This window comes from Engystomops pustulosus, chromosome 4 (genome assembly GCF_040894005.1).
Source record: "Engystomops pustulosus chromosome 4, aEngPut4.maternal, whole genome shotgun sequence".
NCBI classification, from domain to species: domain Eukaryota; kingdom Metazoa; phylum Chordata; class Amphibia; order Anura; family Leptodactylidae; genus Engystomops; species Engystomops pustulosus.
In genome coordinates, this window is record NC_092414.1 from 178,916,459 (window position 1) to 178,944,453 (window position 27,995).

Here is a 27,995-nt window from a genome sequence, read left to right on the forward strand (position 1 = left end):
TATACTTTGTGTGCATTTTTTTTTTTTACATTGAAGTCTATAGACATATGAAAATTCGGAATTTTCAGGGCGCTTTCACGCGATGTGTTGTGTATTTGATGCGTTTTTAATTCATTCCAAAGGCCGGCGGCACGCTGGCGTTTTGAACCCGTTTTTGGGCCATTTTTAAGCAGTCCGTTAAAAATGCATCCGTTCTTGACGCATGTGTTTTTTAATGGACTGATTAAAAATGGCCCAAAAACGGGTTCAAAACGCCAGTGTGCCGCCGGCCAAAGGCTTCAGCCTTTATCACATGCTGAGGTTACATTGCGTTTTAGCAGCTGCAGTGGAAACGCAGTGTAGCCTCAACATGTGATCAAGGCTAAAGCCTTTGGGCGCGTTCACACGTTGCGCTTTGGTTGCGTTTTCATTGCGTTTTAAAACGTATTACAACAGCTGAGGAGAGGTGATTTGCCTAATTACATTACTATTTACATTTGTTAACGCTATGTTAACGCATGCTTTATTAAAACACATGCGTTAACGCATTGTTAACTCATGCATTCACAATGCGTTAACGCATGCGTTTTTGTGAATGCAAACGTTAACAGTAATGTCATTAGGTAAATCACCTCATCTCAGCTGTTGTAATGCGTTTTAAAACGCAATGAAAACGCAACCAAAGCGCAACGTGTGAACGCGCCCTTTGGAATGCGTCAAAAACGCATTAAAAAAACCACAACGTGCGAACACGCCCTCAAGCAAACTTTGTATTGATGTAGATTTTACTCTGAAAATGATGTCCGATCACAGAGGTGATCACACCACACCAAAAAGCCATTAGACTTCACACATATCTGGAGTGAATGTCCAGCATTCCGGCGTTTGCGATGAGTTTTAAAATGCAGTACAACAGCTAAGGCCGCGGTCACACGTCCTCGGCGCGAACGCACATGCGTTTCCAGGGAAACGCTTGAGATTGTTAAGCCGATTGCATGCGTTTCTCTGGAAATGCATGTGCGTTCGGGACGAGGATCTCCCCCTCTGCGCTAGCGTCGCGTTATGAACGGACGCCTAGCGGTACGTGTGTAATTTTTATTACAAATAATATCAGATAAAACCACACTCTGTGATGACTAATGACTTATAATTATTGATGCAAATCTATGACAGTGATGTTTATGAGCCGTCCAACCCCTATATCAAAAGAAACCAAAATAATGACACACTAAAGTAACATTACAACAGCACATGAGTAGTGACAGGCCACAGGCGTCTATGGTTCCCCTGTGTTGTGTACACTGGTGTAGGCCGCATGTACACGGATGTATATTTGCGCCATGGCCTCGCGTATGAGCTAGTCCTATTCCTGCCCATGTTTGTGTCAGTCTTTCCTACTGTCACTGTCACGTGACCGGAGCCCACGTGTGTGTGCACAAAGCCTTATAACGATTTGATATCATTAATTATACTACTGTGTTTATCTGTGCAGACCTAAGGGTGAAGACACACATGGCCGTTTTTACTAAGTGCGTTTTCAGATCGCATGCGTTTTTGTCTGTTTTTCCGAAATTGCGCAATGAAAAACGGACAAAACGCATGCAAACGGATACTAAGTGAAAACGCACTTAGTAAAAACGGCCCAAAAACGCCATGTGTGTCTTCACCCTAAGGCCGGCGCCACACAGGGCGCTTTGTCTGCGCTTGCAAACGCAAACGCAGACAAAGTTGCGCCCACCGGGGCGGGCCTCGGGTCGATCGCATCGGCGTTTCTATGGAAACGCCTGCGATCGGGAACGAGCCGCCGGTGTTTTGCGTTAATTTAACGCGAAACACCGGCGTCTCGTTCCCGATCGCAGGAGTTTCCATAGAAACGCCGATGCGATCGGGCCGAGGCCCGCCCCGGTGGGCGCGACTTTGTTTGCGTTTGCAAGCGCAGACAAAGCGCCCTGTGTGGCGCCGGCCTCAGCCACTGAGAAGACTAATCCCACCTACTCAAGCATCATCCCAAAAGTCAAGGGACGCTAAAGGGACAAGAGGAGACTGGCACTAGGGGGGGGGATAACTTTTATTAAAGGACATCTACCACCAGGATGAATGACTGTATGCAAATGAGGCTCCATTAACACCTATGAAGCATTGAGCCCCTCAGGCTCATTTGCATACAGTCCTTCATCCTGGTAGTAGATATCCTTTAAATCAAATGGGCATATTTATATAAACTAAAAGTGGCCAATTGAAGGGATTGTATAAAGCTTTATTGTTATCACCTATCCACAGGATTACAATCTGATCAGGAGGGGGCTGACTGCTGGAACCTCCATGATCACAAGAAAGTACCCTTTTTCAACATGCCCATTGATCATTGTTAATTATAGGATTTTTTTTTATGATCACTTTAAAATCCTTTGGATAGGTCATCCATCATGTGACACTTGTGGGACTCCGACACCCGGACCGGACATTATGGATGCATTTGGAAGCAGAAGGCTATTTGGGCTTTGCTATCATTCACTTGCAGCAAACCTTCAGCCCCAATCTACACAAACGTATGTTGGCCCGTTCCCAGGGACACCTTGTACAGAACGGGAGTATTTGCATTATACTGAAATACGATACAAGGACTCGCTGACTGGAGTACATCCGCTGCACTGAAGATCACCGGCAGAAGGGAAGCCCTTGCTTCATGTTTTGTATAATTCAGGGACGACCGTTCTGTACAAGTCTGTGGGATTAGCTCAGCTAACAGCCCGGTTTCCATGGGCTGCAAACATTCGTGTACTGAGTCTGCATGCTGTAGAGTGGTCAGATCCTTCTATATTTTGTCTCCTTGAAAAGATGTTCAGCCTCTCTATCCGACCCAGGTAATGCCTGATATGTGGGCTGTAAGCTTAATGATTATTAGAAGGAAAATAAATATTTCATATTTCATCCTCATAGACTGTAAGCTCTTCTGTCACCCCCTCATCCTCATAGACTGTAAGCTCTTGTGTCACCCCCTCATCCTCATAGACTGTAAGCTCTTGTGTCACCCCTCATCCTCATAGACTGTAAGCTCTTGTGTCACCCCCTCATCCTCATAGACTGTAAGCTCTTGTGTCACCCCTCATCCTCATAGACTGTAAGCTCTTGTGTCACCTCCTTCTTCCTCATAGACTTTAAGCTCTTGTGTCACTCCCTCCTCCTCATAGACTGTAAGCTCTTGTGTCACCCCCTCATCCTCATAGACTGTAAGCTCTTCTGTCTCCCCTTCATCCTCATAGACTGTAAGCTCTTGTGTCACCCCCTCATCCTCATAGTCTGTAAGCTCTTGTGTCGCCCCCTCATCCTCATAGACTAAGCTTTTTTGTCACCCCCTCATCCTCATAGACTGTAAGCTCTTGTGTCACCCCCTCATCCTCATAGACTGTAAGCTCTTGTGTCACCTCCTCATCCTCATAGACTGTAAGCTCTTGTGTCACCCCCTCATCCTCATAGACTGTAAGCTCTTGTGTCACCCCCTCATCCTCATAGACTGTAAGCTCTTCTGTCACCCCCTCATCCTCATAGACTGTAAGCTCTTCTGTCACCTCATCCTCATAGACTGTAAGCTCTTGTGTCACCTCCTCATCCTCATAGACTGTAAGCTCTTGTGTCACACCCCCCCCTCATCCTCATAGACTGTAAGCTCTTGTGTCACCCTCTCTTCCTCATAGACTGTAAGCTCTTGTGTCACCCCCTCATCCTCATAGACTGTAAGCTCTTGTGATCAGGGCCCTCACTCCTATGGTTCCATATGACTGTTTGTACTCTGTACCATCTTATTTGTATATGTCCCCTATGATTTGTAAAGCGCTACAGAATATGATGGCGCTATATAAATAAAGATTATTATTATTGTACAGTAAGGATGTGATCACTGATGCAATGGTCAGCGGTACATTGAGGCCCCTTCCACACTTGCGTTGCAGATGACGTCAGAGTCTGATCAGGGAGCGATCAGGGTTGGGTCAGTGAAAAACTGACATTTTGCATCTGAGTTCAATCAGTTTTCAGTCAGAGTTTGTTCAGTGTCTCAGTTTTTCACTGCAATTTCAATGCGTTTTTCACGCGCAGGTAATGCGTGTGAAAAGGACTCAGGACTGAGCTCTGTCTTTTCTATGGCAATTGATGCGTGAAAACACATTGCACTTGCATTGGACTTACATGTGTCTCAGAGTGCAATGCGTTTTTGATGCATCTCCGTAGACTTGTATGGTGCGTTTTTCACGCGACTTGCGAAAGTAGAGCATGGCGAGATTATAAAAAACACGCGCGTGCGTGAAAAATAATATAAGTGTGAAAAAGCCCATTGATTACAATGGGTCAGAGTGCAATGCAAGTTCTGCACGTCAAAAGCGCGCATGAAAAACGCAAGTGTGAAAGGGGCCTTAGGGGACATGGCAGAGGGGCAGCAGGATCACTGAATACGTTCTCAGTAGGAGAGAAGATGAAGTCAAGGAGAATACTCATTACACGCTGAAGCTAAAACTATTGTTTAACTTGGGGTTTTGGTTTCTGGGAAGGCGATAAAAGAAAACGACATAATTGCTTGTACAAGAGGAAACTGTGCGGTTGAATAACAGCAGGTGAAAGAACAAAAGAATTACGGCCGCAGAAGCCGCAAAAATGACATTGTGGCACGAACGGAATGCGAGTCATTGTTATGGTAATGAGGAGCCAGACCTGCCTGTTTGTTCTAGATAGGGGAACGGAGCGCACAGGTAGGTACAGAAAAGACGGCTTTCCTTCACGTATATAATGTAAGGATTACCGAAAATACTAAGGGTGAAGACACACATGGCGTTTTTGGGCCGTTTTTACTAAGTGCGTTTTCAGATCGTTAAAAACGCATGCGTTAAAAAACGCATCCGGTTTTTTAAAACGCATGCGTTTTTAAAAACCGTATGCGTTTTTGTCCGTTTTTCCTAAATTGCGCAATGAAAAACTGCCAAAAACGCATGCGTTTTTAAAAACCGGGTGCGTTTTTAATGATCTGAAAACGCACTTAGTAAAAACGGCCCAAAAACGCCATGTGTGTCTTCACCCTTAGGCTAAATTATTAGTGGTTTTCTGGGTATAAATTGCTGTTATGTTATATAAAAAAAATAATAAATCCAAAAATCTGTATCCTTACCCCAAACCCACTGTCAGGTTGCAGGGAGTTTTTTTTATGAAAAACATAATGGGGGAAAATAAAACTGTCTTTCCAGGAGGTCCCTGGTTCCAGGTACTTGCAGCTTGTTTTTGATGGTGCCGGATCAGCTACAGCTTGAGGGCGCGTTCACACGTTGCGTTTTGACCTGCGTTTTCATTGCGTTTGTAACGCATATACAACAGCTGAGGAGGGGTGATTTGCCTAATTACATCACTGTTAACATTTCCATTTACAAAATGCATCATAAACGCGATGTTAACGCATGCGTAAACGGTAATGTAATCAGGCAAATCACCTCTCATCAGCTGTTGTATATACGTTTCAAACGCAATGAAAACACGACCAAAACGCAACGTGTGAACGCGCCCTGAGGGTGCGGTCACACGTCGCGTTTAAAAACGCATTGCAAAAACTGAAGAGAGATTTGCCTAATTAAACAGCTTGTTAACACTTGCGTTTACAAAACGCATACGTTAACGCATTGTTAGCGCATGTTAACATTGCGTTTATTCGTACGTTTGCTAACATTTGCGTTTTGTAAAAGCAAGTGTTAATAGCTGTTTAATTAGGCAAAACTCTCTGCAGCTTTTTTAAATGCATGAGTGACTGCACCCAAGGGTGAAGATACACGTGGCGTTTTTAGACCGTTTTTAGTTAGTACGTTTTCAGATCGTTAAAAACGCATGCGTTTTTGACCAGTTTGCATTAAGATAATTGGTTAAAACTGTCAAAAACGCATGCAACGCATCTGAAAACGCACGAACTAAAAACGGCCTAAAAACGCCACTTGTGTCTTCACCCTAAGGCCGGCGCCACACAGGGCGCTTTGTCTGCGCTTGCAAACGCAAACAAAGTCGCGCCCACCGGGGCGGGCCTCGGCCTGATCGCATCGGCATTTCTATGGAAACGCCTGCGATCGGGAACGAGCCGCCGGTGTTTCGCGTTAAATTAATTAATTCCATAGAAACGCCGATGCGATCGAGCAGAGGCCCGCCCCGGTGGGCGCGACTTTGTCTGCGTTTGCAAACGCAGACAAAGCGCCCTGTGTGGCGCCGGCCTAAGGGTGATGCCACACATGGCGTTTTTAAACCGTTTTTGGGCCGTTTTTAAGCAATCCTTTAAAAAAAAAGCATCCGTTTTTTGACAGGTTTTCCAAATTTGCACAATTAAAAACGGACAAAATCGGATGCGTTTCCAAAAACCGCATGCGGTTTCAAAACGCCATGTGTGGCATCACCCTGAGGGTGAAGACACACATGGCGTTTTTGGGCCGTTTTTACTAAGTGCGCTTTCAGATCGTTAAAAACGCATGCGTTAAAAAACGCATGCGTTTTTTGAAAACGCGTGCGTTTTTGTCCGTTTTCCCGAAATTGCGCAATGAAAAACGGACAAACGCCGTTTAGTAAAAACGTCCCAAAAACGCCATGTGTGTCTTCACCCTGAGAGTGAAGACACACATGGCGTTTTTGGGCCGTTTTTAGTTAGTGCATTTTCAGATCGTTAAAAAACGCATGCGTTTTTGAAAAACGCATGCGTTTTTTAAAACGCAGGCGTTTTTGACCAGTTTGAATTAAGATAATTGCTCAAACCTGTCAAAAACGCACACGTTTTTTAACGCATGCGTTTTTAACGATCTGAAAACGCACTAACTGTATCGCGGTTTTAACACTGTCTAAACTTTAGAGCAGAAGAGGCTTCGGCGCTGCACGCGACCGTGCGCGCGCAACATCTCCGCTATTTCCTATGTAGGCGCGCGCACGATCGTGCGCACGCAGAAGCCTCTTCTGCTCTAAAGTTTAAACAGTGTTAAAACCGCGATACAGCGGTTCCATGGTTGCCAATAAGTCTCCAGGTGGCCCAAGAAGGACCAGCAAGCACCAGGACCGTCTCTTAAAAGTGTTTCAGCTTCGGGATTGGGCTACCAGCAGTGCAGAGCTTGCTCAGGAATGGCAGCAGGCAGGGGTGAGTGCATCTGCACACACTGAGGTGGAAGCCACTTCTCTCCAGAAAAAACATCAGGGACAGACTGATATTCTGCAAAATGTACAGGGAGTAAACTGCTGAGGACTGGGGGAAAGTCATTTTCTCTGATGAATCCCCTTTCCAATTGTTTGGAACATCTGGAAAACAGCTTGTTGGGAGAAGACAAGGTGAGTGATACCACCAGTCTTGTCTCATGCCAACTGTAAAGCATCCTGCAACCATTCATGTGTGGGGCGGCTTCTCAGCCAAGGGAATCGTCTCTCTCACAGTCTTGCCTAAAAACACATCCATGAATAAAGAATGGGACCAGAATGTCCTCCAAGAGCAACTTCTCCCAACCGTCTAAGAGCAGTTTGGTGATCAACAATGCCTTTTCCAGCATGATGGAGCACCTTGCCATAAAGTAAAGGTGATAACTAAATGGCTCAGGGAACAAAACAGAGATTTTGGGTCTATGGCCCAGAAACTCTCCAGATCTTAATCCCATTGAGAACTTGTGGTCAATCATCAAGAGACGGGTGGACAAAAAAAACCAACAAATTGTGACAAAATGCAAGCATTGATTATGCAAGAATGGACGGCTATCAGTCAGGATTTGGTCCAGAAGGTGATTGAGAGCTGCCAGGGAGAATTGCAGGTCCTGAAGAAGAAGGGTCACACTGCAAATATTGACTTGCTGCAGTAACTCATTCTCACTGTCAATAAAAGCTTTTGTTACTCATAATATGATTGCACTTGTATTTCTGTATGTGATAAACACACCTGACAAACACATAAAAACCAGAGGGCAACAGATCATGTGAAAATATAATATTTGTGCCATTCTCAAAACTTATGGCCATGACTGTATATAGTTTGAATTAAAGTTTTCTATGCCTCTATTTCATTTGTCACTAAATATAGGTTTTATGCGCAGGCATGTGTGGGCAGAGGTTAACCAGGGTGAATTCTGGAATGAGACGAGCACACGGCGTTATAGAACAGCACCTTTATTTGATAGAACCTCCTGTACACATTTTTTTGAAGCAATACATAAAACAATCATGCATTAAAAATGTGATAATTCAACACTGAACACATGACGCTCAGCAAACCCCCTTGAAATTTAAAAAAATTCTCTTGCTGGCATTTGTGTTGATGATGGGGAGAATGAATCGCACCCCATGGAATGATGAGCACGATATAAACCGGAATAAAAACTTGGTGCGACTTCCGCCTGACTGTGCCGAGGAGACTAATCCTCATGTGACAAGTCCTCTCCCCCATCATACTCTCTTTTTATACATATATTTTATTTTATTTTTATAGTGAACGTTTAAGCCATTAGAACAGTTAACACAAAGACCTTGAATTCCGTTTTACTGAACCGTACAGGGCGATTGTGTAGTAGATGTTCTGCCATCCAAGAGGTAATAATGCGACCACATGTAGGCAAATCCCAACAAATCTCCATGTCCCCTGCACAGAACCGTAGAAACGACAACCATTACAACGTTATGATACCAGGACGAATAACCGCAGACTGCTAGATGAAGACCGGGAGAACACAGTCTTCACAACCGGCTCTCCCATCTTGTTCAGCGGCCCTTTGCTTGAGAGGGGGAAGAAAGATTTTTTTTTTGTTTTTTTTAATCCACGCATGCCATGGTATCTGCATCTCGTTCTTACTTTGAAAGGTAAAAATGTTTCCAAAAACGCAAATACTTGTATCCACGAAATTCCTCAAAAATACAGACCAATAAAATTCAGGTGCTACAAATCTAGTGCATCATATCTTCATAGCCATAGGAAGCGATAAAGACTGTAGCCAGGTAAAGGATGTGAAGTGTCGCCAGTCGTGGAACAACAATATTTTAACATGCAAAACAAAGTCAGGACAGGAGACCTCTTTTCTGATCTGGACTTTGGCTTCGTGGCTGGAGAATCTAGTAAGGTGGTGGAGCGGAGAAGTACATAAAGACGAGACATAAATGAGTCAATGTTTGAAGAACTCCAAGCAGCATTAAGAGCTGGGCCCATTTCTGTGTAGCAATATTCTTTAGCTACATGTTCCCAACGAGTCTAGACGTAGTTATTCAGTCTCCCCTGAAAATCCACAGTACCCAAAAGTCTAGGCGTACATCCTTCTCATTCATCAGTCACGTGCACAATGTAACACAAGAATGATCTGCTCAGAAAAAGCCTTGGACACCGAGAGAAACAAGTCAAAGTTCAGACTATACAGCCTTCCGGTGGTATTCGGGTGGTGCAACCTCATAGTCGCTGGCACTGAAGAGTGTGGAGGAATTTTTCGCCAAGTATCTGGAATGTAAAAAAAAAAATTAAAGTTAAATGGAAGAGGATTATTATTCAGATATTTATGTATAAATTGTTGTTGGAGTAAACAGCAAACAATACCTTCAGGCAACGTTGAAAAACTTTGCACATCGAAAATGTAAATCGCTGCAGGTAAACCACCAGTGACTTGCACCCAAGTTAAAAGAAACCTATCAAAATCCATCATGATAAACCAGGGACACTTACTCATAGACCAAGGCACTATCACTATGGTAATCTTATATCTGTTATCCATGGCCTCCATCCTTCTAAAATCAACCTTTAAGCCAAGAGTTGTTACCAGAGCCACTCTGTGCTGCAGCTTCACAAGCTGATTAACAAAAGATAGGAACAAACTGAATGAGGGGGGAAAAGACTAGGGAAAATTGTCTTCTATTGGTGCTCAGTCCTGTCCCTTTATTAACATAAGCACCTGGGTCTTAAAGCTGTCAATTGTAACTTTTAACGTTGGTATTAATAAAAATTTTGATTCTTTTAACCCAATTTAGTTGTCATCCTCCTTCCTCTCCTGAGGGGTGCATTTGGTTTCACAAGCTGTTCGAGTCACCCGCCCCCCCCGTTGCTCCCTCAGCACAGTGGGAGGGAGTGTTCCTTACACACCAACTTAAGATGCAGCACAGAGGGCCTCTGGCAACACCCCGCAGTGCATTTTAGACTTATTAGCATACATTTTAAAAGTTGATTTTAGAAGGAGGCCTTAGATAATATACACAAGAAGATTACCAGTCACGGTGCCCGGGTCTATGAGTAAGCGTCCCTGGTTTATCATGATGGATTCTGATGGTAGATTTTTAACTTCCAATTCTAAACAATTATCTAAGTCTTTAAATGAAATAAGTGCACTAGATAAGACAAGTAGATATGCAATATTTAGAAAATGAATATTTAAAAAACACCAGGACACATAGTGCTAAGAGAATAAAAATAGAGGACCTATTAGGGAATCTGCAGTGTACTACAGTAAAAGTGTAATGTATGGAATTTATAACAATCCCATTCACACTTTGCAGGAAAAATCTGCAGCCCAAAACAGTCAGTGCGTTCTTGAGGAGTTTTTAAACACATTGAAAATGCATGCGTTTTTTGCATTTGTCTGATTTGAATCAGTTTTTCTCCAATTCTGAAAGTGTAAGCAGTTCTGAAAATGTTAACACAACTGCTTACACTTCCATATATGAATAAAAACTGATTCAATTCAGCCAAATGCATTGTAAACATGCAAAAAAAAAACGCATGCGTTTTCAAGGTGTTTAAAAAAACATCAAAAATGCATCAGTGTATACTTACTAATTACTGTGGATCATGGTGCAGTAATGCAAGGATTGAGCTCTGCCCTGCAGCAAAATCACAGCTTTAAGCAGATTTTTATCTGATTGCGGACATTAGAAGTACAGTATCAGCTCTGGTACATATTGTGGAAACAAGAACTCATATCATATCTATAGGTTGCTCAGAGTTCAGTCCCCTGCATATGGATCGGTCCGTGGCATAGCACTTCTCACATCAGTGATCTGCTGAATTACCACTGGGGGAAATCCCACAACATGTGCCGATTCCCACATACATACCACAGTCCAGTGGACTGTGGTATTTTTGCATCAATGCCATCATGTATGTTACCTACCAAAAATATATATACATATTAAAAAGCTCAGATTAAACAAATTACATGGTTGAAACAGAACTTACTTGAGAAAGTCATGTAAATAGTTCAGAAGTAAAGCAAGACTTTTTTCATCCAAGGGAGTGTATGACAGCATGGCTCCAATGCGAACTGAAACATATAAAAGATATTCAAATCAACAATTGTTAGAATAAGTGTCCAAATGCAGAGCCAAAACAAATGTGCAACAACACTATCACTCAACAGGAAAAACCCGCTGAGACGATATATGTAAGGGGATTAGGGCGAATCACAGGGATACCAAATTTATATAGGTGTTCTAATGTTCTCATACATTTAAAATATAAAATTAAAACCCCCTGTACAGGGAAAAATCTTCATTTTGCCTTCTTCTGGCGCTAATAACTTTTTCATACTTCGGTGCACAGAGCGGTGTGTGGTGTCCATTTACAATTGATGACGCTTTCATTGTTACAATTTTTAAGGACTGTACAGCCTTCTGATAACTTTTTATAAATTTTTTAATATGTTTTTCAAAATGGCAAAAAAGTGGCGCTTGATTCTAAAAAAAATTATATTTTGCTATTATAGTATATCTTATTATATTTTGATAGATCGGACATTTTGGGACGAGGAGATAATCAACATGTTTAGGATTTTTACTGATTATATTTATATCAGTTCTAGGGAAATTGGCGATTAGAATTTTTAGGTTTTTTTAAATGTATTTTTTTTTTAAACACATAGCAATAGATGCCTAAAACAAGACAGCCTCAGGTCCTTGTATGCAGACCACAGGGGGTGGCAATTGCATCCAATACGGCTTCGCCTTACACAGTAAGGTGTCAGTCTACGTTGTACATGAGAAGTTACACCATTTCTGGGTATTCTATGTATCTATGTATCATCGTCCAATTTTTGCGACTTTTGTCGTATCTGCAACTTTTTACTCTGTGGCTTTTTATGTACGCCTTGGCTGCACCATGTGCAGTGCCTTCTGTATCTTCCCAGATGTTCAGTGCGACTTTTCACTTATGTATTTTTGGCTTATGAAGTGAAGGAAACAGAGATCGCACATATGTGCCTGCACTGCGTTCTGTAGGGGGGACTTGTGGATGTGTGTCTTTTAGGACATGGAGGGGGGAGGAGGGGGGGGGGGGACGCTGAAGGAGTTTAAAGTTAGAGGCCAAAAACAAAAAAAATAGAAGTATCAAAAAGGGCTGGTTATTACCAAGTTCTATTTTGTCTTTGCGGATCAGAAACTGACAAATGCAGCATGTCACTTGTATATGCCCAAATCTAAGGACTACAACTTGGCATTGTATTAAAGCCCAAAATCTTAGCCTACAAATGCTGCAAGGCTCGATATTGTAGGTGCAATATTTAAGCAGCCGAAAAGTTAATCTCTGTTTTGTGAAACAATTTGTACTTGTCAATGATGTAACAAAAACTGTCCTAGCAGAGAAAGTCGAGGTATCTGGCAAAGGTCCTTTTAAGACTTACTTCAGGTGTGCATTTTGCGGGCTGCAAACAACAAGTGGGTGCCATTGCTTTTGGCCTGTCTCACATCGGTGGGGGAACACGGCTCACCCCAGCAATGTCCTTTGGAAGTAACTGCCCTCAGTGCAAAGACAGGCAGGAATAGGGCCTGCAACTGCAGTGCAGTAATTCAGCACATTCCCAGCAGCGTTTACAGGTAGTCAGATGACCTATGTGTACACTTACTTAATATAGTGCAATCTTTTTTAAGAATCCCTAATAAAAGTGATGTTTTACTTTATTTTTTCATTTGTCCGGATATGGGTTAATCTTGACTGCCCAAAGGCAGTTTTGTAAAATATTTCCTCTGAGTCTAATCCCTGCCGTGACAATAAGGTCCATTGTTTGTTGTATAGAACACTTACCAAACAGACGCAACAGATGAGGTGCACCATAGACTTGAGACATGGGGGCATCAGGGTGGTCCGCTAAGATGTCTGCATACTGAGGACGTTCAAACTTGTAGAGTAGTTGCGTGCCCAGCATAACATTGAAGTATTCCTTGATGCCGGCTACCACTTCATTGACCGCATATTCCCTGCAAAATATGCGCAAGTCACACACAGAAGCACAGGCTAAATCCTATGAGTGCAAAAGCAATTGTTTTTATGCACTTATATTGGGGGGCTTATTAAATTTTTATCAGAATTAGAGTTTTGCTTAGACTCAACACACATACACAAAGGAAAAAAAAAAAGCCACCTTTTCACAGCATTTATATAAAAATTTGCCCTTAGACAACCATTAAGCAGCACAGGGCAGTGTGTGGATATTAAAAACGATGAAGCACATCACAATTAGAACTTACTTGTTGTCAGTGTTCCCACGGGATTTTTTATACGTGGCATATTCCTCCAGGATAGTCTCCACATTCTTTTTGGCAGGAAGGTTGAAAAGCTAGAAAATAAAAACAAAATGAATGCAGTCTATCCAAACCCAGAGGAAGACCAAAAACAAATCCATAACCATTCCCCAATTAGAAAAGCACTGAGAACTCAATATCCTATTGCACAAGCGTCATGTCATGTGTTGCTCTCCGTGTTCAGGCCTGATCATTATTTTTTATTCAGGGAGAATACAGTACAACATTGATGTTCCTTCCACAGACCATGTATATCAGATAAGCAAGGATCTGACACTCCAAAAAGGAAACAAAGGACTCTACCTGTTTCTGTCTAGTTATCAGATCCCAGTCATCAACAAGCCACGGTTTTAATTCTTCAGGAATCTTTACTTTCACTTCAACTCGGTTAATAAATGTTTCCTCCTGAAAATAGATATCAGCATCTTAAAGATGATCACTTACTAATATATTAAACAAAAAAATTATACAGTTTCAGAAGTGACCAAATCCTTCAGAAAATAAAAATTCACTTACACTCTCGACAGTTGGGTCCACCCGCGCCCGCTTCTTTCGTGGTGGTTGAGGGGCATCGCTGGTGCTGCTTCCCTCCCCACTCCCAGGGGCTGTAGATCAAAAGTAACATCAATAAGCAAAAAGGAGAGAGGGGGAACGCAAAGCAACTATAGAATAAATAAAGCGTAATATATAGTTATAAAATTACCTTTTTGTTTGTTCTTTTTTGTTTTCCTAATAGACAAAATAGACAGAATTAGAACAAATCATATATATATAGCAGGTCCTCAAATAATACATTGCTAATCTGAAATCCTTGAATTTTCATAGTGTAGATAGACAATATATCTATTTTTATTATATATAGCTCACTAGGTCAATGAGGAAGTGGAACATGATGGATTCCAATGAGAAGATTGGATATGTTATCTATCCCCTCACATAGCGTGCACAGCCCAAGGAAGGATAATTACTGTGCCTACATCTGCCCCATCCTCCAAGCCAGAAGCAGGGGGTCAAGACAAAAACTGTGCAATCAGAAGCATTTCACAAATGTAATCACATGAAATCAGTGGAAGAGCACTTTTAAGTTTAAAAAGAATTTTAAATTATTTTACTGTTAACAAGATTCCCTAAAATCCATATATTTATTTATTTTTAAACAACCATTTGTTTGTTGAATGGATAAACAGCACTTACACTTCTACATTCTTCTGTTGAAGTGCAGCAGTCTTCTTTCCTGGAGCGGCTGCTCTCATCTTCCCCTCTACATACTGATCCCTGGAAAAGGGGGGAAGTGGGGGAACGATCAGAATTATCAGATTTTTCTTTTCTTCAGTTCTGCAAACCTCAATCCATGAGGTTCCCATTTATGATTTATTTTAGTTAAATTCAACATGAAACAACATCACTGAGAAGGAAACTTGTGTTGTACATTCAGGTCGCTGCTCTCTAATGCTGCTGAATATCAGACTGGAGAAGGGGCCCAGCGCCCCCACAGATCAACCATGGAAAAGGAAGCAGGCAGCACTGTTCTCTGTGTAGTGGCTGAGAGTCACTGCAACTTCGCTTCCATTCAAATAAATGGAAAGTAATTTGCAATTGCTGGTGTGACCACTGTGCAGAGCATAATTCTCCAATCATCCTCTGTCCATTACAGCTGGTCTGCGGTGGTGTCAGGTGATGGACCTCCAATGATTAAGGGAAATCTACTACCACCATTAAGGATTGTAAATAAAGCACTTATATGCTCGTGTGTGCCCCCCCATGCTCTTGTCTTATGCCCTTTTCTTGGTAACCAAAAAAAATTAAAAATTATGCAAAGAGCCTTAGGGCCAGCAGGCTCAATTTACAGCTATGTAGCCAGAGCCTTTCAGGCTCATATGCATAATTTGTGAAGTTTTTTGTTAAAAAAAAAATGCTAAAAGAAGAGGAGATCCTGCTAGAGGAGTCACACACCAGTAAGTCAGCACTCTTGGTTTACAATCCTTCTTCCTGGTGGTAGGTGTCCTTTAAGTGTTAAAAGAGTCAGTTCCTTCTACAGATCCCAAGGAGACCTTATACATAGACTCCACTTACTGATTGGCTTTCTGAAGTTCTTTTTGCTTTTGCAGATTAGTGTCCACGTATTTGAGTACTCTACTCTCTGGTACCCACTCATCCCAGCTGCAGGAAAGAAAAACAAAGAAGAGGGGAAGAAAACAAAAAACAAAAAGAAGGAGAAAGAACCATCACCATTGTGTCTATTTACTTCTGGTTTATCAGTGTGATACATAATTGGGGCACATTTTCCTTAGGAAATTTGGTTCATGCATAAAGCTCTGCATTCTGTGTTTTACAGGTCAGATATACACTTCTATATGTGGATGAAGGGGATGTGCCAAAACTTTATTTTTTTTAAATTTATTTTTCAGTACACACCAAGCATGTTATGAAACATGGTGCTCGGCAGTCTTCCCCAAGCAAAGCATGAAAAGAGTTTTCCACAAATAGGGAAACTGTTTAACAGCCTGCGCCTCAATATTCCAGTGGGTCATCAGACCCACATTATCCAATAAGAGGCCTCCACAGACACTGTGCACGACCCTCTGTGTTATCCCCTGGTCCGCGGTGAACCAGCTGCAGTGGATGCACCTGGTCCTATGATGCCACAAACTTCTGGTTGGCCTAAACAGAGCATCACAGGATCAAGAGCAGGGTAGGAATACTTCGTTACCCTGGAATACCCCTTAAAAATGCCCACAATAGATGTCAACTGAACCTTCCTTTTTCAGCATTTCCAGGGTATCAAATAATATGTAAAAGGATCCTGACCAACCTGTCACCAAATGTTCAGGAAAGAAGGAATGGCCATGTGGGATTTCAGTGTGTATGATCCTTTGTCCTCACAATAAAATAAAAGATGCTGCCAGGGACGTCTGGCAGTGTCTTATTGCCCTGATCCACACTTTGCAGAGAAAACATGTAAGGGAAATCTAGAGAAATAGTTGTTGGCTGAACAAGCATTTGCTTACAACTCAGTGGCGATGTCTGTTATGTGTACTTTATGTAGTATATTCAACAATGGTACAATAGATATATATATATTCACATAAAATAAAGCATAAAAAAGTCAACTTACTTCTTATTCCACCCGCTGTAGTGAATGAAGTACTTCACCTGCTTGTCCTTAATGGCAACTTTCACACACTGTCAAAACAAACACAGGATTAACCTCAAGATTCACACAATTCAATAACTTACAATAAAAAAACACAAGCCTCTAGGTGCAATTAATTTCAGCTTAAGCCTTTGAAGTAGCTATAAATTAATATCACAAAACCATAAGTGTTTCTACTGGCATCAATTACCAGCAGACTAAGCTGGAAATAAAAGAACATTTTTCTTGCTTTTAAACCTAAAGGGGTATTCAGACAAAAATAGATCTATGCCAAGTGTATAGATAATGGCACATCCATAGGAGATGCCATAAATGTCCGATCACTGGGGGATCCAAAAAGGATTACAGGATATAGGGGTCCACAGTTCCACCTGTACTCTATATAATGATGCCAGACGCTCTCCCAGCTTCTGCTCATCCCCCTATGTGACAATGTCGGGGGTCAAAGGAACCTCAATCTGGTTATCTGTGGAGAACCCTGCAGTGCATCCCCCACAATCAGACGACATAAGTGTATTTAATTGGAATACCCCTTTACAGTAAACTGCAACCCGTTGTAAAGCAGGCTGAGTAATGTACTGGGATGGCGTGACCACCCTTTCAGAGCTTACAGTGCACGAACCCCTACAACATTTTTCACCAATCCTGTATAAAGGGGAACTGAACACAAAATGAATACTTAAAGCATCATGTAAGAGACAACTATTCATACCTGTGAAAGATAAATGGGTAGTAAATACTGACTTAAATCGGTTCTGCTATCTCAACTTTTGCTGACTGGGGGCCTTCTATGATTATCTCTGAAAGGAGCCAGTACCGAGCTGCATATACCAAGAGCAAAGAAAAAAACAACTATGAAGACACAATCACTAACAGGTGACAAAAGTTTGAGCAGACAAAGAAAGCAGGAATCTATATATACAAGACTCTTGGGACCCCCAAAATCACTTTACTTGATTAGTTAAGTAGTGATATCTTTAACGTGAACCTGCCTCCAGGATTGACATTTTTAGCTTGTGACAGGTTTCAATAGCCTATGCTATGCTAATGCCTTTGTCCGAATCAGGTCAGAAATTTAATTCACATTACCTGGCAGCAGCATGTGGCGAGTCCAAGGAAGGGGGCAGCTGAAGCCTGTGTGTGCCTGTATCTCAGTCTCCTCCACACAATCCCCCCCGCCACTCTCCCTCCTCCGCCTGCTCAATGCACATGACCGGAAGTGGGAGGAAGCTGCATGAGTGTGGAGGATACCGGTACACACAGGCTGCAGCTGCAGCCTAGCCGGGACTCACCACAAGCTGCTTGCAGGGAGCCAGGCAATGTGATTTAAACTATCATAAACTAATAAAATGGTTCAAAATGCTCAAAGGCATTTTAAAAATCAGCATAGCATAGACTATTGGAATGTATCAACAGATAAGTGACATTCCTGGTGACAGGTTCACTAAAAAAAAAAAAAAAAAAAAAAATCCTGTACAACCCCTTTGCCACAACTATAAGAAAGGATGCTGTAAAAACTAACTCAATCCCAGTCCTGACCTATGGTGCAGTGTTGTATCCCCCTCTGCCACCACTTGTATGTAGCAGTGAGGTTATGTCCAAGCAGTCACCACAATCTTATAATGGCCTAATCTGACAGTCAGACGCCAGCGATGGGTTGCACATTATCTGCTCAAACTAAGTGAGGACAGAGGTTTTGTGTTTACTTCAAGGGGTTATCCCATATTTACAATAATATTTATTATTGGTTAACCCCACCAATCACGAGAACTGGAACCCCGCGATCCATAGGACATAGGTCCTGTTCTCACCATTGGGTGAAGTGGCAGGACAAGCATGCACCCAGCCACTTAGAGTGTATGGAATTGCCAAGCATTGTGCTAATTAATTAGCACAATGTGTGCTTATTAAGCTGCCTCCCCCTAACATCCTCAGCAAGCGAGCAGGTGACATCAGACGGAGCCAGAAGGGGCTTCTATGACGTCCCCAGAAGCCCTCCGAGGCTCTTTTGCATAATTTTACAAGACTATTTTCTCCAAAACATGGCCATTAGAAAGGAAGAACAGATTCTGATTCAGGGGACACACATGCCAGCTGTAGAAGTGCTTGCTGTAAAATACTGCAGCCATGTGGTAGATTTCATTTAAATAACTAATCATAGACAGCCCCTTTAATCACATGCTATTATTAAACCATGGGTCCACTCTACTATTGATAGTGTATGAGATTTGGTAAATTTTTATCCAGCTTGTATATTCGGAACACAGAGGGAGATTTGTCAGAAGGTCTGAGGTAAAACTATTCTCATCAGAGCTCAGCTATAATTGTATAAACTGCTGTGGTAAAATTACAGCTGAGCTCTGATTGACTGCCATGGACATCCAGAACAGTTCTGCTCAGACACTTCTGATAAATCTCCCCCATTGTGTTTAGTTAGCACAGTTTTTTTTTTACAGTGACCATTTTATGTATGAGGAGATGACAGCTGGCCTCGGCCTAAATCAAGAGAAGAAACCAGTGGACCAATTGATACAGCAAGACGGCCAGCACATTCATTATATACATCTCATCCTCCAAATTTCTACTTAAGATGATCTGTTTCTATTTGCCGAATATAGGTGCAAGCTAGCTGGCTCCTAGCACCCAGAAAAGTATGTAGTGAAGAGTACATTCGCTTTCACTAAAAAACACAAAGTTGAGGAAACTGAGGAAGTCTTTACAGGGAAGTTTCATAACTTAGAAATGTGCAGTTCTCATTGTCTGCCTCACACTAACCACCCTCTACCTATTGGCTTGTATAATGCAGAATACGTTTTCAGGCTCCTAATTGCAGCTATTCAGTCACTAGGAAGTCTTAAAAGTATTTACAAAAATACCCTGAAAAATCTGTAAAAAAACTCACAGTTAGCAATATGTAACCGAGAACCACTATAAGATGTACAAGCAAATGTGACATACCTTAGCTTCATACAGAAGAGGCCCATGAAAGCACAAGACACGTTCACCTGTAACATGAAGACAAGCAGAGTCAGGAACAGAAGTCACCTCACATGTAACACTGCATCACACACATCCATCAACAAGGGAAGAATCTCACATTACTATACCAAGGATGGGGGTGGAGGGCAATACATCCAAAGTTAGGATACCACCAGCAGAAAGGTTCATTTTGCCCTTCACCACCCAGTGGCTTAAAGGAAACACTTTCCTCATCAATTGTAAAATTAACGGGGTTGTCTGGGATTAACCAAATTCTGTCCACCAGCAAGGAGTTTCTAAAATAAAGGGGCTTATCTTGCCCCATCTGGTCCGTCTCGGGGAGTCCCATCACTGTCATCCTATGCATTGATGGCACCCAATTCTGTTCACATCAGTGTTGGGCATGTATCTTTTTCCCGGGGTACAATGTGATTGCAATCCCATTTTTTTCCCCACTTACTAAAACAGTGTGTAACAGAAAACCACAATTCAGGTGTGAAGTGGGTCTTCGGTTGCAAAAGCCATGTGCTGCACAACATGGTGTCACTGTGTATAACCACCGTAGACCAGCAGTGATGGGACCAGCCACCACAGTACAGCTATTGCTCCTCTAGATGCCTGCGATGTGAGGGAAGAAATATTCTACAGCGCTTCTGCACTTTGTCGTTTTATCCCATTAGATTTTGACAACATAACTGTATCGAATGCAAATTGACAAGTCACTGAAATTACACAAATATATTTAGATACAATCTAAATACAATTCTGAAGTGCTAAACACACATCTTATCCAAGGCCTGACAAAATAATATAAAGTAAAGAAATGATACAGAACTAGGCCACAAATTTGCGGCCGGATATACGTCCCCATTGACACCTATGGTACCGTACAGTGTTGACACCGCAAAAAAGATAGAGTATGCTCCATCTTCGTTATTTCCTATGAAGAGGGGAGAGGCGAGCAGCGCTCCTGATGCATTGCCGTTTGCTCACCTCGCTATGACCGGGCAAACAAACGTTTGGTGTGAAAGCAGCCTTAGGGCGGTGGCACACTTGCCGTTTTTGCATCGGCGTTTCTATGGTAATTTAATGAAAAAAAAAAAAAAGGCGGCTCGTTCCCGATCGCAGGCGGTTCCATAGAAACGCTGAAGCGATCGGCCCACGGTCCGACCCGGTGGGTGCGGCTTTGGCTGCGTTTGCAAACGCAGACAAAACGGCATGTGTGACACCAAACTTAGTCTGTAGAATTGTTAATACAGCTTCAGTATATAGAAGAGCGATTATGCACAAACCCAGTGTTTGTTTCCCATCCCCTAAATAGAGATAATTATTTGGACACCAGGATACAGTCATTAACCTCATATACTGGGAACATTTGGGGAAAATAGTGCAGAACCATGGAGAATTACAGCCCTGCAGGTTGATGGTCAGTCCTAAAGATAGGCCAGAAAACCAGGTTCCTTCCCAGCTAGAACAATGAAGCAGCAGAGATACTCCCTCCCCTCCATTGTGTACACAGGCTTCTGTACATGCAGCTCAGCCCATTACACGGCTGTGATACCATCACCATGGCTCCTGGAGGTCTCACACTACACAAGGTTTTATCCACTATTCTATCCAGCTGCACAAAAATATAATTCAACGGAAAAATATATATAAACCAAGATGGATCCAGGACAGATGCAGCCAGGCCGGGGCTAGTGTGTGACCATTACCAACCCTACAGATAGGGCATCAATATCTAAAAGAGATATGAATAACATATGAATTGTTCCTTTCTAGAATATCCTCTGTAAAATCTCACAATTTAACAAAAAAAAAGAAAAAATCTAATCAAATGTGCAAATGAGCTGAGAGCCACTCTGTGGCTTTTGCTGCCACATTAAATATAAGAAGCTCATCCTTCATTTCTTACACTTCCAACTACGTTTTTCACTTCATCTTTAATGTAACACCAGAACTGAAAATAGGATGACCCTGTCGGAGGGAGGCAGAATATGACTCTTCCATGCCCAATTTTAAATGATTTATTTTGTATGGGCAAACAGGCCAAATTTTAAATAAAAGAGTAGTGATAGCATTACATTCCTTCCTGAGAGAGATAGCAATTTGATGGGATAAAATGCCAGTTTCCCTTTAAGCATCAGAGGTAGTTTGTCACCCCTGTCATACACGGCCCCCGATAGTCAAATATTAAGCAGTGGTGCCGCTTTAAATACCTTCACGGAGATTCCGTTTCCATCATCCCTATTCTCCCTTCTTTTCCGGGATGCACATTATAGAATCCACAAGTTGCTCCAGGCGCTTTTATGCGGTAGATGTGGCTGTCCAACAGTCCTCGCAGATACTGACATGCCAGGCTCTCAGGTCAAAGCACACCTAAACATATTACTAAATTATACACACGGCATTGTTCATAGGGATACACAGTCATAGCATACAACTTCTAACACTGGCAAGTCTGCTCTGGGGGGACTGATGTGGACAGCCCCTGCACTGGTATCACTGTATACAGGGATTATACAGTACATCGCCTGAAGTCAAGGAGTGGATGCGATAGCTACCTGCTACACAATGGACATATTTAGAGCTATTCAATTACATCACAATCTGCCACTAATTATTAATAGTACATCCAAAATGTGTGTGGATTTAAGTGGATTTCGGTACATATCAAATCCACATCAAAAACTCAGGTAACCTACCCACAGCTCATTTCCATCTGGCCTCCACTGCTATTTGACAGTTCAAATACATTTATCTAGTAAAGAAAACCAATAGTCCATCATAAGATTGTCCGAGATGGGAAGCAGAACAAAGAGTTGCTCCATACATCTCTGAATAACTTGGTTAAAGAGATTTTCGCAAAAAAACAAGTTAAAGAGAATCTACCACCACGAATCTACCTATAAAGGTAGATCGGGTGGTAGGTGGATGTAAGGGATGTGAGGATAGCTCTTTTTAGAGCTAATCCTCACGTCCCCGCTAACTTTTGGGAAACTTTATTGACCTAACATGTAATATGCATGCGCAGTAGCTCCAGCCTCGGAGCTGGGACTGCTCAGCCGGCCATCATGACGGACATCATGACATGACGGACGAGGTTCCCTTTAAGCCCTGTCAACAGAATGGATCAGTGAGGGAGGGGTCTCAATGATGGAACCCCCATGAGAACGCGCCACGCTCAGCAATCTCCGTCCGCTCCATTGAGATCAAGGTGGCAGTCCGACCATGTGTGACCAGCTACTCTGGTTATCTTGGGGAGCGAAGGGTCTGACTGGGGTACATCCCAGAGACCCGCACTGATCATCAAGTTAGACAGTATCCTGCTGTGGTGGCTTCCTATATAGCAGTTCATATGCCCGGCGGGCCGTAGACGGACCAGCATACGTTCGCGCCATAGAAAGGAGTGGTGACCCCTGCCATCTCCGTAGCAAAACACGGCGCTGTAACACGGGGATAGACAGGACACAGGCGACACCATATCGCTCCATGCGCACATTGCCAGCCCCTACGGTCACGTGAATGTAGCCTAAGGAACATAGCAACACTGCACAATCTTGGGTAGTTTGATGGGTTTCAATACAAACCTTTCCTTATAGGGGTCATCCCAATATTTAATATCCCCATATACATGGGATAATATCTCCAAATAGGGAAGGGTCCAACCAATGACCTCAAGAATGGAGGTCACATTGATTGAGCATGCACCCTGCCTCTGTATTCACTGCCAATAACAATGATAGAGATAGACCACTGTGAGCTCCAGCAGTGCCACAGAGATGGGTAAAAGGATGTATGCCTGACCTGCTGTGATATTCATCCAGGACCCACAAGGCTCAACCCTCCCCCACACAAAAAACAGCATGTTAATCCCTATAGAGGGGATAACAAACTACAAACAAACGGATGCATGAGAAGAATATATAGGGGTGGCTAAATACTATATAACACACTGTATAGTAGGAAGAAAGGAAAGAACAGATTCTGTTTCAGGGGACACACACCAGCTGTAAAAGTGCTTGCTATAAAATACTGCAGCCATGTGTTAGCCAGGTTCTGGGCCATGGCACTGCAGCATGGTGTGTACAGGCATCAGGCAGGCTCTGGAGGGTGGCACTGCAGCACAAGGTGTACAGGCATCAGGCTCTGGAGGGGGTGGCACTGCAGCATAGTGTGTACATCAGGGAGGCTCTGGGGTACAGCACTGCAGCTCAATGTACAGGCATCAGGCAGGCTCGGGGGGGGGGGGGGGGCAGGCTCTTGGTAAATGGCACTGGAGGACAGTGTATACAGGCATCAGGCAGGCTCTGGGGGAGATGATACTGCTGGACAGTGTGTACAGGCATCAGGCAGGCTCTGGGGGAGATGATACTACAGGACAGTGTGTACAGGTATCAGGCAGGCTCTGGGGGAGATGATACTGCAGGACAGTGTGTACAGGTATCAGGCAGGCTCTGGGGGAGATGATACTGCAGGACAGTGTGTACAGGTATCAGGCAGGCTCTGGGGGAGATGATACTACAGGACAGTGTGTACAGGTATCAGGCAGGCTCTGGGGGAGATGATACTACAGGACAGTGTGTACAGGTATCAGGCAGGCTCTGGGGGAGATGATACTACAGGACAGTGTGTACATGTATCAGTCAGGCTCTGGGGTACAGCACTGAAGCATAGTGTGTACAGGTATCAGGCAGGCTCTGGGGTACAGCACTGCAGCATAGTGTGTACAGGTATCAGGCAGGCTCTGGGGTACAGCACTGCAGCATAGTGTGTACAGGTATCAGGCAGGCTCTGGGGTATAGCACTGCAGCATAGTGTGTACAGGTATCAGGCAGGCTCTGGGGGAGATGATACTGCAGCATAGTGTGTACAGGTATCAGGCAGGCTCTGGGGTATAGCACTGCAGCATAGTGTGTACAGGTATAGCTCTGGGGTATAGCACTGCAGCATAGTGTGTACAGGTATCAGGCAGGCTCTGGGGGAGATGATACTGCAGCATAGTGTGTACAGGTATCAAGCAGGCTCTGGGGTATAGCACTGCAGCATAGCGTGTACAGGTATCAGGCAGGCTCTGGGGTACATCACTGCAGCATAGCGTGTACAGGTATCAGGCAGGCTCTGGGGTACAGCACTGCAGCATAGTGTGTACAGGTATCAAGCAGGCTCTGGGGTACAGCACTGCAGCATAGTGTGTACAGGTATCAAGCAGGCTCTGGGGTACAGCACTGCAGCATAGTGTGTACAGGTATCAGGCAGGCTCAGGGGTACAGCACTGCAGCATAGTGTGTACAGGTATCAAGCAGGCTCTGGGGTACAGCACTGCAGCATAGTGTGTACAGGTATCAGGCAGGCTCTGGGGTACAGCACTGCAGCATAGTGTGTACAGGTATAGCTCTGGGGTATAGCTCTGGGGGTCAGGGATCAGCTACAACCATCACAAAGCAGCGCATCCTCAGACCGCCATGACCACTGCCCTCCCCAGGCCTCATTACACCTCAGCCTCATAAGAAGCCGCCATAGGGCACAGCTGGTGCTGCCCATGGAGTAACAATAGAGCCGGGCACCATTGCTCACCACAGCGAACAGCTCACCGCCCCGACTACAGCCCGGCAGCCCGCGACCTTACATGCACTGCTCCAGTCCCGTTTCGTCACCACTGAGCTCCGGCGCCCCTCACTTCTACGTAAACGTGACGAAATTTTTTTTTTTCCACCTTCGTCACTGATAGTCGCTTACCCTCTTGAAATTTAGGCTTTGGGTCCTGCTTCGGCGCCATTTATAACGTCCGCGGCTCCCGGGAACGGATCCGCCGCATCTACACACCGCGCGGGCCCGCACGTCACGGCACCCAACGCGCATGCGCAGAGCGCACTCGTTCGCCTTAGCCACCTCTCTGCGCCTGCTCAGTTGCTCGGAGGTTGCGCAAAGTATAATGGGAATTGTAGTTCCAAGGTATTCCCGCCATCTCAGTTCCACCCTGCTGTACCGTGTTTACTGGATTTACCTCAGCAAATGTTATGTGTAAAATAGATAGTTGTTTTGCAATTCGCATCTAAACTAGAATTCATATTCAGATGAATCTGTGTTGGGAAATACCGTAATGTTCGGATTATAGGTATGAGTATACATATCTATATTCCCGCTCGGTAAACGATGAAAAATAAAGTCAAACTACTAAACATGACTGAAACACTATTTACATGAAGAATTATTTTATTAAATAATAAATTAGGAAGTTTAAAAAAAAAAAAAAACTATTTCGCCCAACGTGGGGCTCGAACCCACGACCCTGAGATTAAGAGTCTCATGCTCTACCGACTGAGCTAGCCGGGCGCTGCTGTGCTGAGGAGATTGTGTGTATTACTGTGATGCAACAGAACATTACAAAGGGAAATACTGAGCTATAACATCATTGTTTACAGAGAACAATAGATAAAGGCTTATAAGGGATGTCAAATTTCTTCCTAAAATGGACTGAAAATACATTTCTTGTGTCCACTAGTGTTTTTTTTGTTATAGAGAAATATTAATATCTCTTCAAGGTTTTTAATCATACATCAAATAGATTGTAACCAGATTTCCTCACAAATAATAGATTTTGGAAATTGCTTTTCAGGTAAAAGACTGCATCAGCGGAGGAAATGTATCATTCGGCGCCGCTCAAACGCCATCGTAAGACAGAGGCCGCCCCCAACCCAGTCCTGCGAGGTACATCAAGAGATGTTAGCCTATTGATATATCTGTCGGACGCCTGCGCTTCCCGACAGTGTGGATTTGTGGAAAAATCTATGGACAACGTTCAGGGGTCTTCAAAAATTACGTAGGCGTGGGGCAGGAGCGCTCTGTACCTGTCCACTGCGCTAGCGGGCGTGCCTCTTCATGCCCACAATGGCACGAGGTGGCGAAATTGCAAATATAATGGCAATCGCTAGAAGCTGGCATAGAAGCGCTGATAGATCTCCCCCAGCATTTCAATCATTGTTGCCATGAGAACTAGGAGAAAGACTTTGGAAGCAAGAAGCTCTGAGTTCATACAACAACAACATTATCCTCATATATCCATGTTATCATACACATAACAAAATAGTCAGATCATTTATAAGGATCTCACTCCTTAAGGACCAAGACATTTTATTTTTTTGGGTTTCCATTTTTCACTTTTTTATATATCCGTTTAGGGAGCTGTAGTAGGTGACGGCCGGGCGCGCATGCGTCCGCTGGCGATGGAGAGGAGGAAGGGTGACCCCTCCGCTTTCCATAGCGATCCATTGCACGCGGCCGGTCATGTCCTATCTTTTCCCTGTGTACGGAGCGGTATGTGCTCACCTTATTGCTACGAGCGGCCATTGCTTTCTATGGGGGATGTATGTACATCCGCAAGCTTGCAGCCACACATACGTCCCCCATACTGTCGTGTGAATGTAGCCTTACAGAGTTGTAGTAGACATTTCCTTTATAGAATTGTAGTAGGCATTTCTTATTCCATGGTGGTTACTGGGAAATCGCCATTTTCTTGTGGACACAGTTTTTACAGCTTTCACTATGCGTCCAAATGACCCCACTACTTTATTCCTTGGGTCAGTATGATCACCGGGATACCAAATTTATTTGTAGAATTATTATGTTTTAATAGTTTGAATGAATGAAAACCTTTTGTAGCAAAGGACTTTGCATGTTCTTTTAGGTGCAAACTGCTTGCACATGTATTTAGGAAGTGCCTGTGCCACATTTGTGTTACAAGCAGGGTCGGCTCCAGGTATCAGTAGGCCCCTGGGCGACAGAGCCTCAGTGGGCCCCTTTGCAGTGAACACATGGCAGCGTTAAAAATTCAGAAACTGAAACTGACCCTTCCTGGTTATTTTATATATATATAAGCCCTCCTCACACCCTATGGAATCATTAAATACAGCTCACCTCACCCCCATGGTGAGCCTTATGTGGGACCCCCAGCAGCTCTGGGCCCTGCCACTTGCCCAGGTATGCCAAGTGCTGGTGCCGGCCGTGGCCCTGGTCACACGTGACCATTTTGTGTCGCGGCTTCACTATTTTTCATGCAACACAAATTTCTAGACTGAAGTGGGCATTCCGGTGCTCAGTGGAACTGTGCGCCAGATTTATCATGCAAAGTCCGACAGAAGTGTGCACCAAAAAAAAGTGGCTCACTCTGTCGGGGTAGAGCACAGGGTGCCAGATTCATGAAGAACGTGCACCAGAAATCATGAATCTGGCGCCCCCTGCACACTACACAGGCAAACTGCATATAATGAAGTAAATGTGCTCCGTATGACCTTTTCATTACATTTTTTGTATGTTGCTTGAGCTGTGCTAAAACTATTTGGGGATTTATAAATTCATAGTT

General features: G+C 43.5%; 1 protein-coding gene and 1 non-coding gene across 8 annotated transcripts; both read right to left on the reverse strand.

Annotated features, from left to right (window-relative positions):
* Positions 1-8,111: 8,111 nt before the first annotated feature.
* Positions 8,112-25,529, reverse strand: MORF4L1 (mortality factor 4 like 1). Of its 7 annotated transcripts, XM_072148762.1 has the most exons (14): positions 25,373-25,504; positions 21,853-22,012; positions 19,613-19,659; positions 17,367-17,475; positions 16,616-16,683; positions 15,574-15,660; positions 14,695-14,775; positions 14,204-14,229; positions 14,017-14,105; positions 13,804-13,905; positions 13,447-13,535; positions 13,004-13,176; positions 11,165-11,249; positions 8,112-9,439 (listed from the first exon to the last, which is right to left on the reverse strand). In XM_072148762.1, the coding sequence occupies exons 7-14, from the start codon at positions 14,751-14,753 to the stop codon at positions 9,355-9,357; spliced, it is 708 nt and encodes a 235-aa protein (XP_072004863.1). In that variant the 5' UTR covers positions 14,754-14,775; positions 15,574-15,660; positions 16,616-16,683; positions 17,367-17,475; positions 19,613-19,659; positions 21,853-22,012; positions 25,373-25,504; the 3' UTR covers positions 8,112-9,354. The 7 variants fall into 7 exon arrangements, with proteins under 7 accessions (XP_072004863.1, XP_072004866.1, XP_072004862.1 ...); XM_072148765.1 differs by lacking the exon at positions 17,367-17,475; XM_072148761.1 differs by lacking the exon at positions 21,853-22,012 and having other exon boundaries at positions 25,373-25,481.
* A 367-nt stretch (positions 25,530-25,896) lies between these two features.
* TRNAK-CUU (transfer RNA lysine (anticodon CUU)) lies at positions 25,897-25,969 on the reverse strand. The gene has a single exon. It is a non-coding gene; the product is annotated as a tRNA-Lys (tRNA).
* Positions 25,970-27,995: the final 2,026 nt, after the last annotated feature.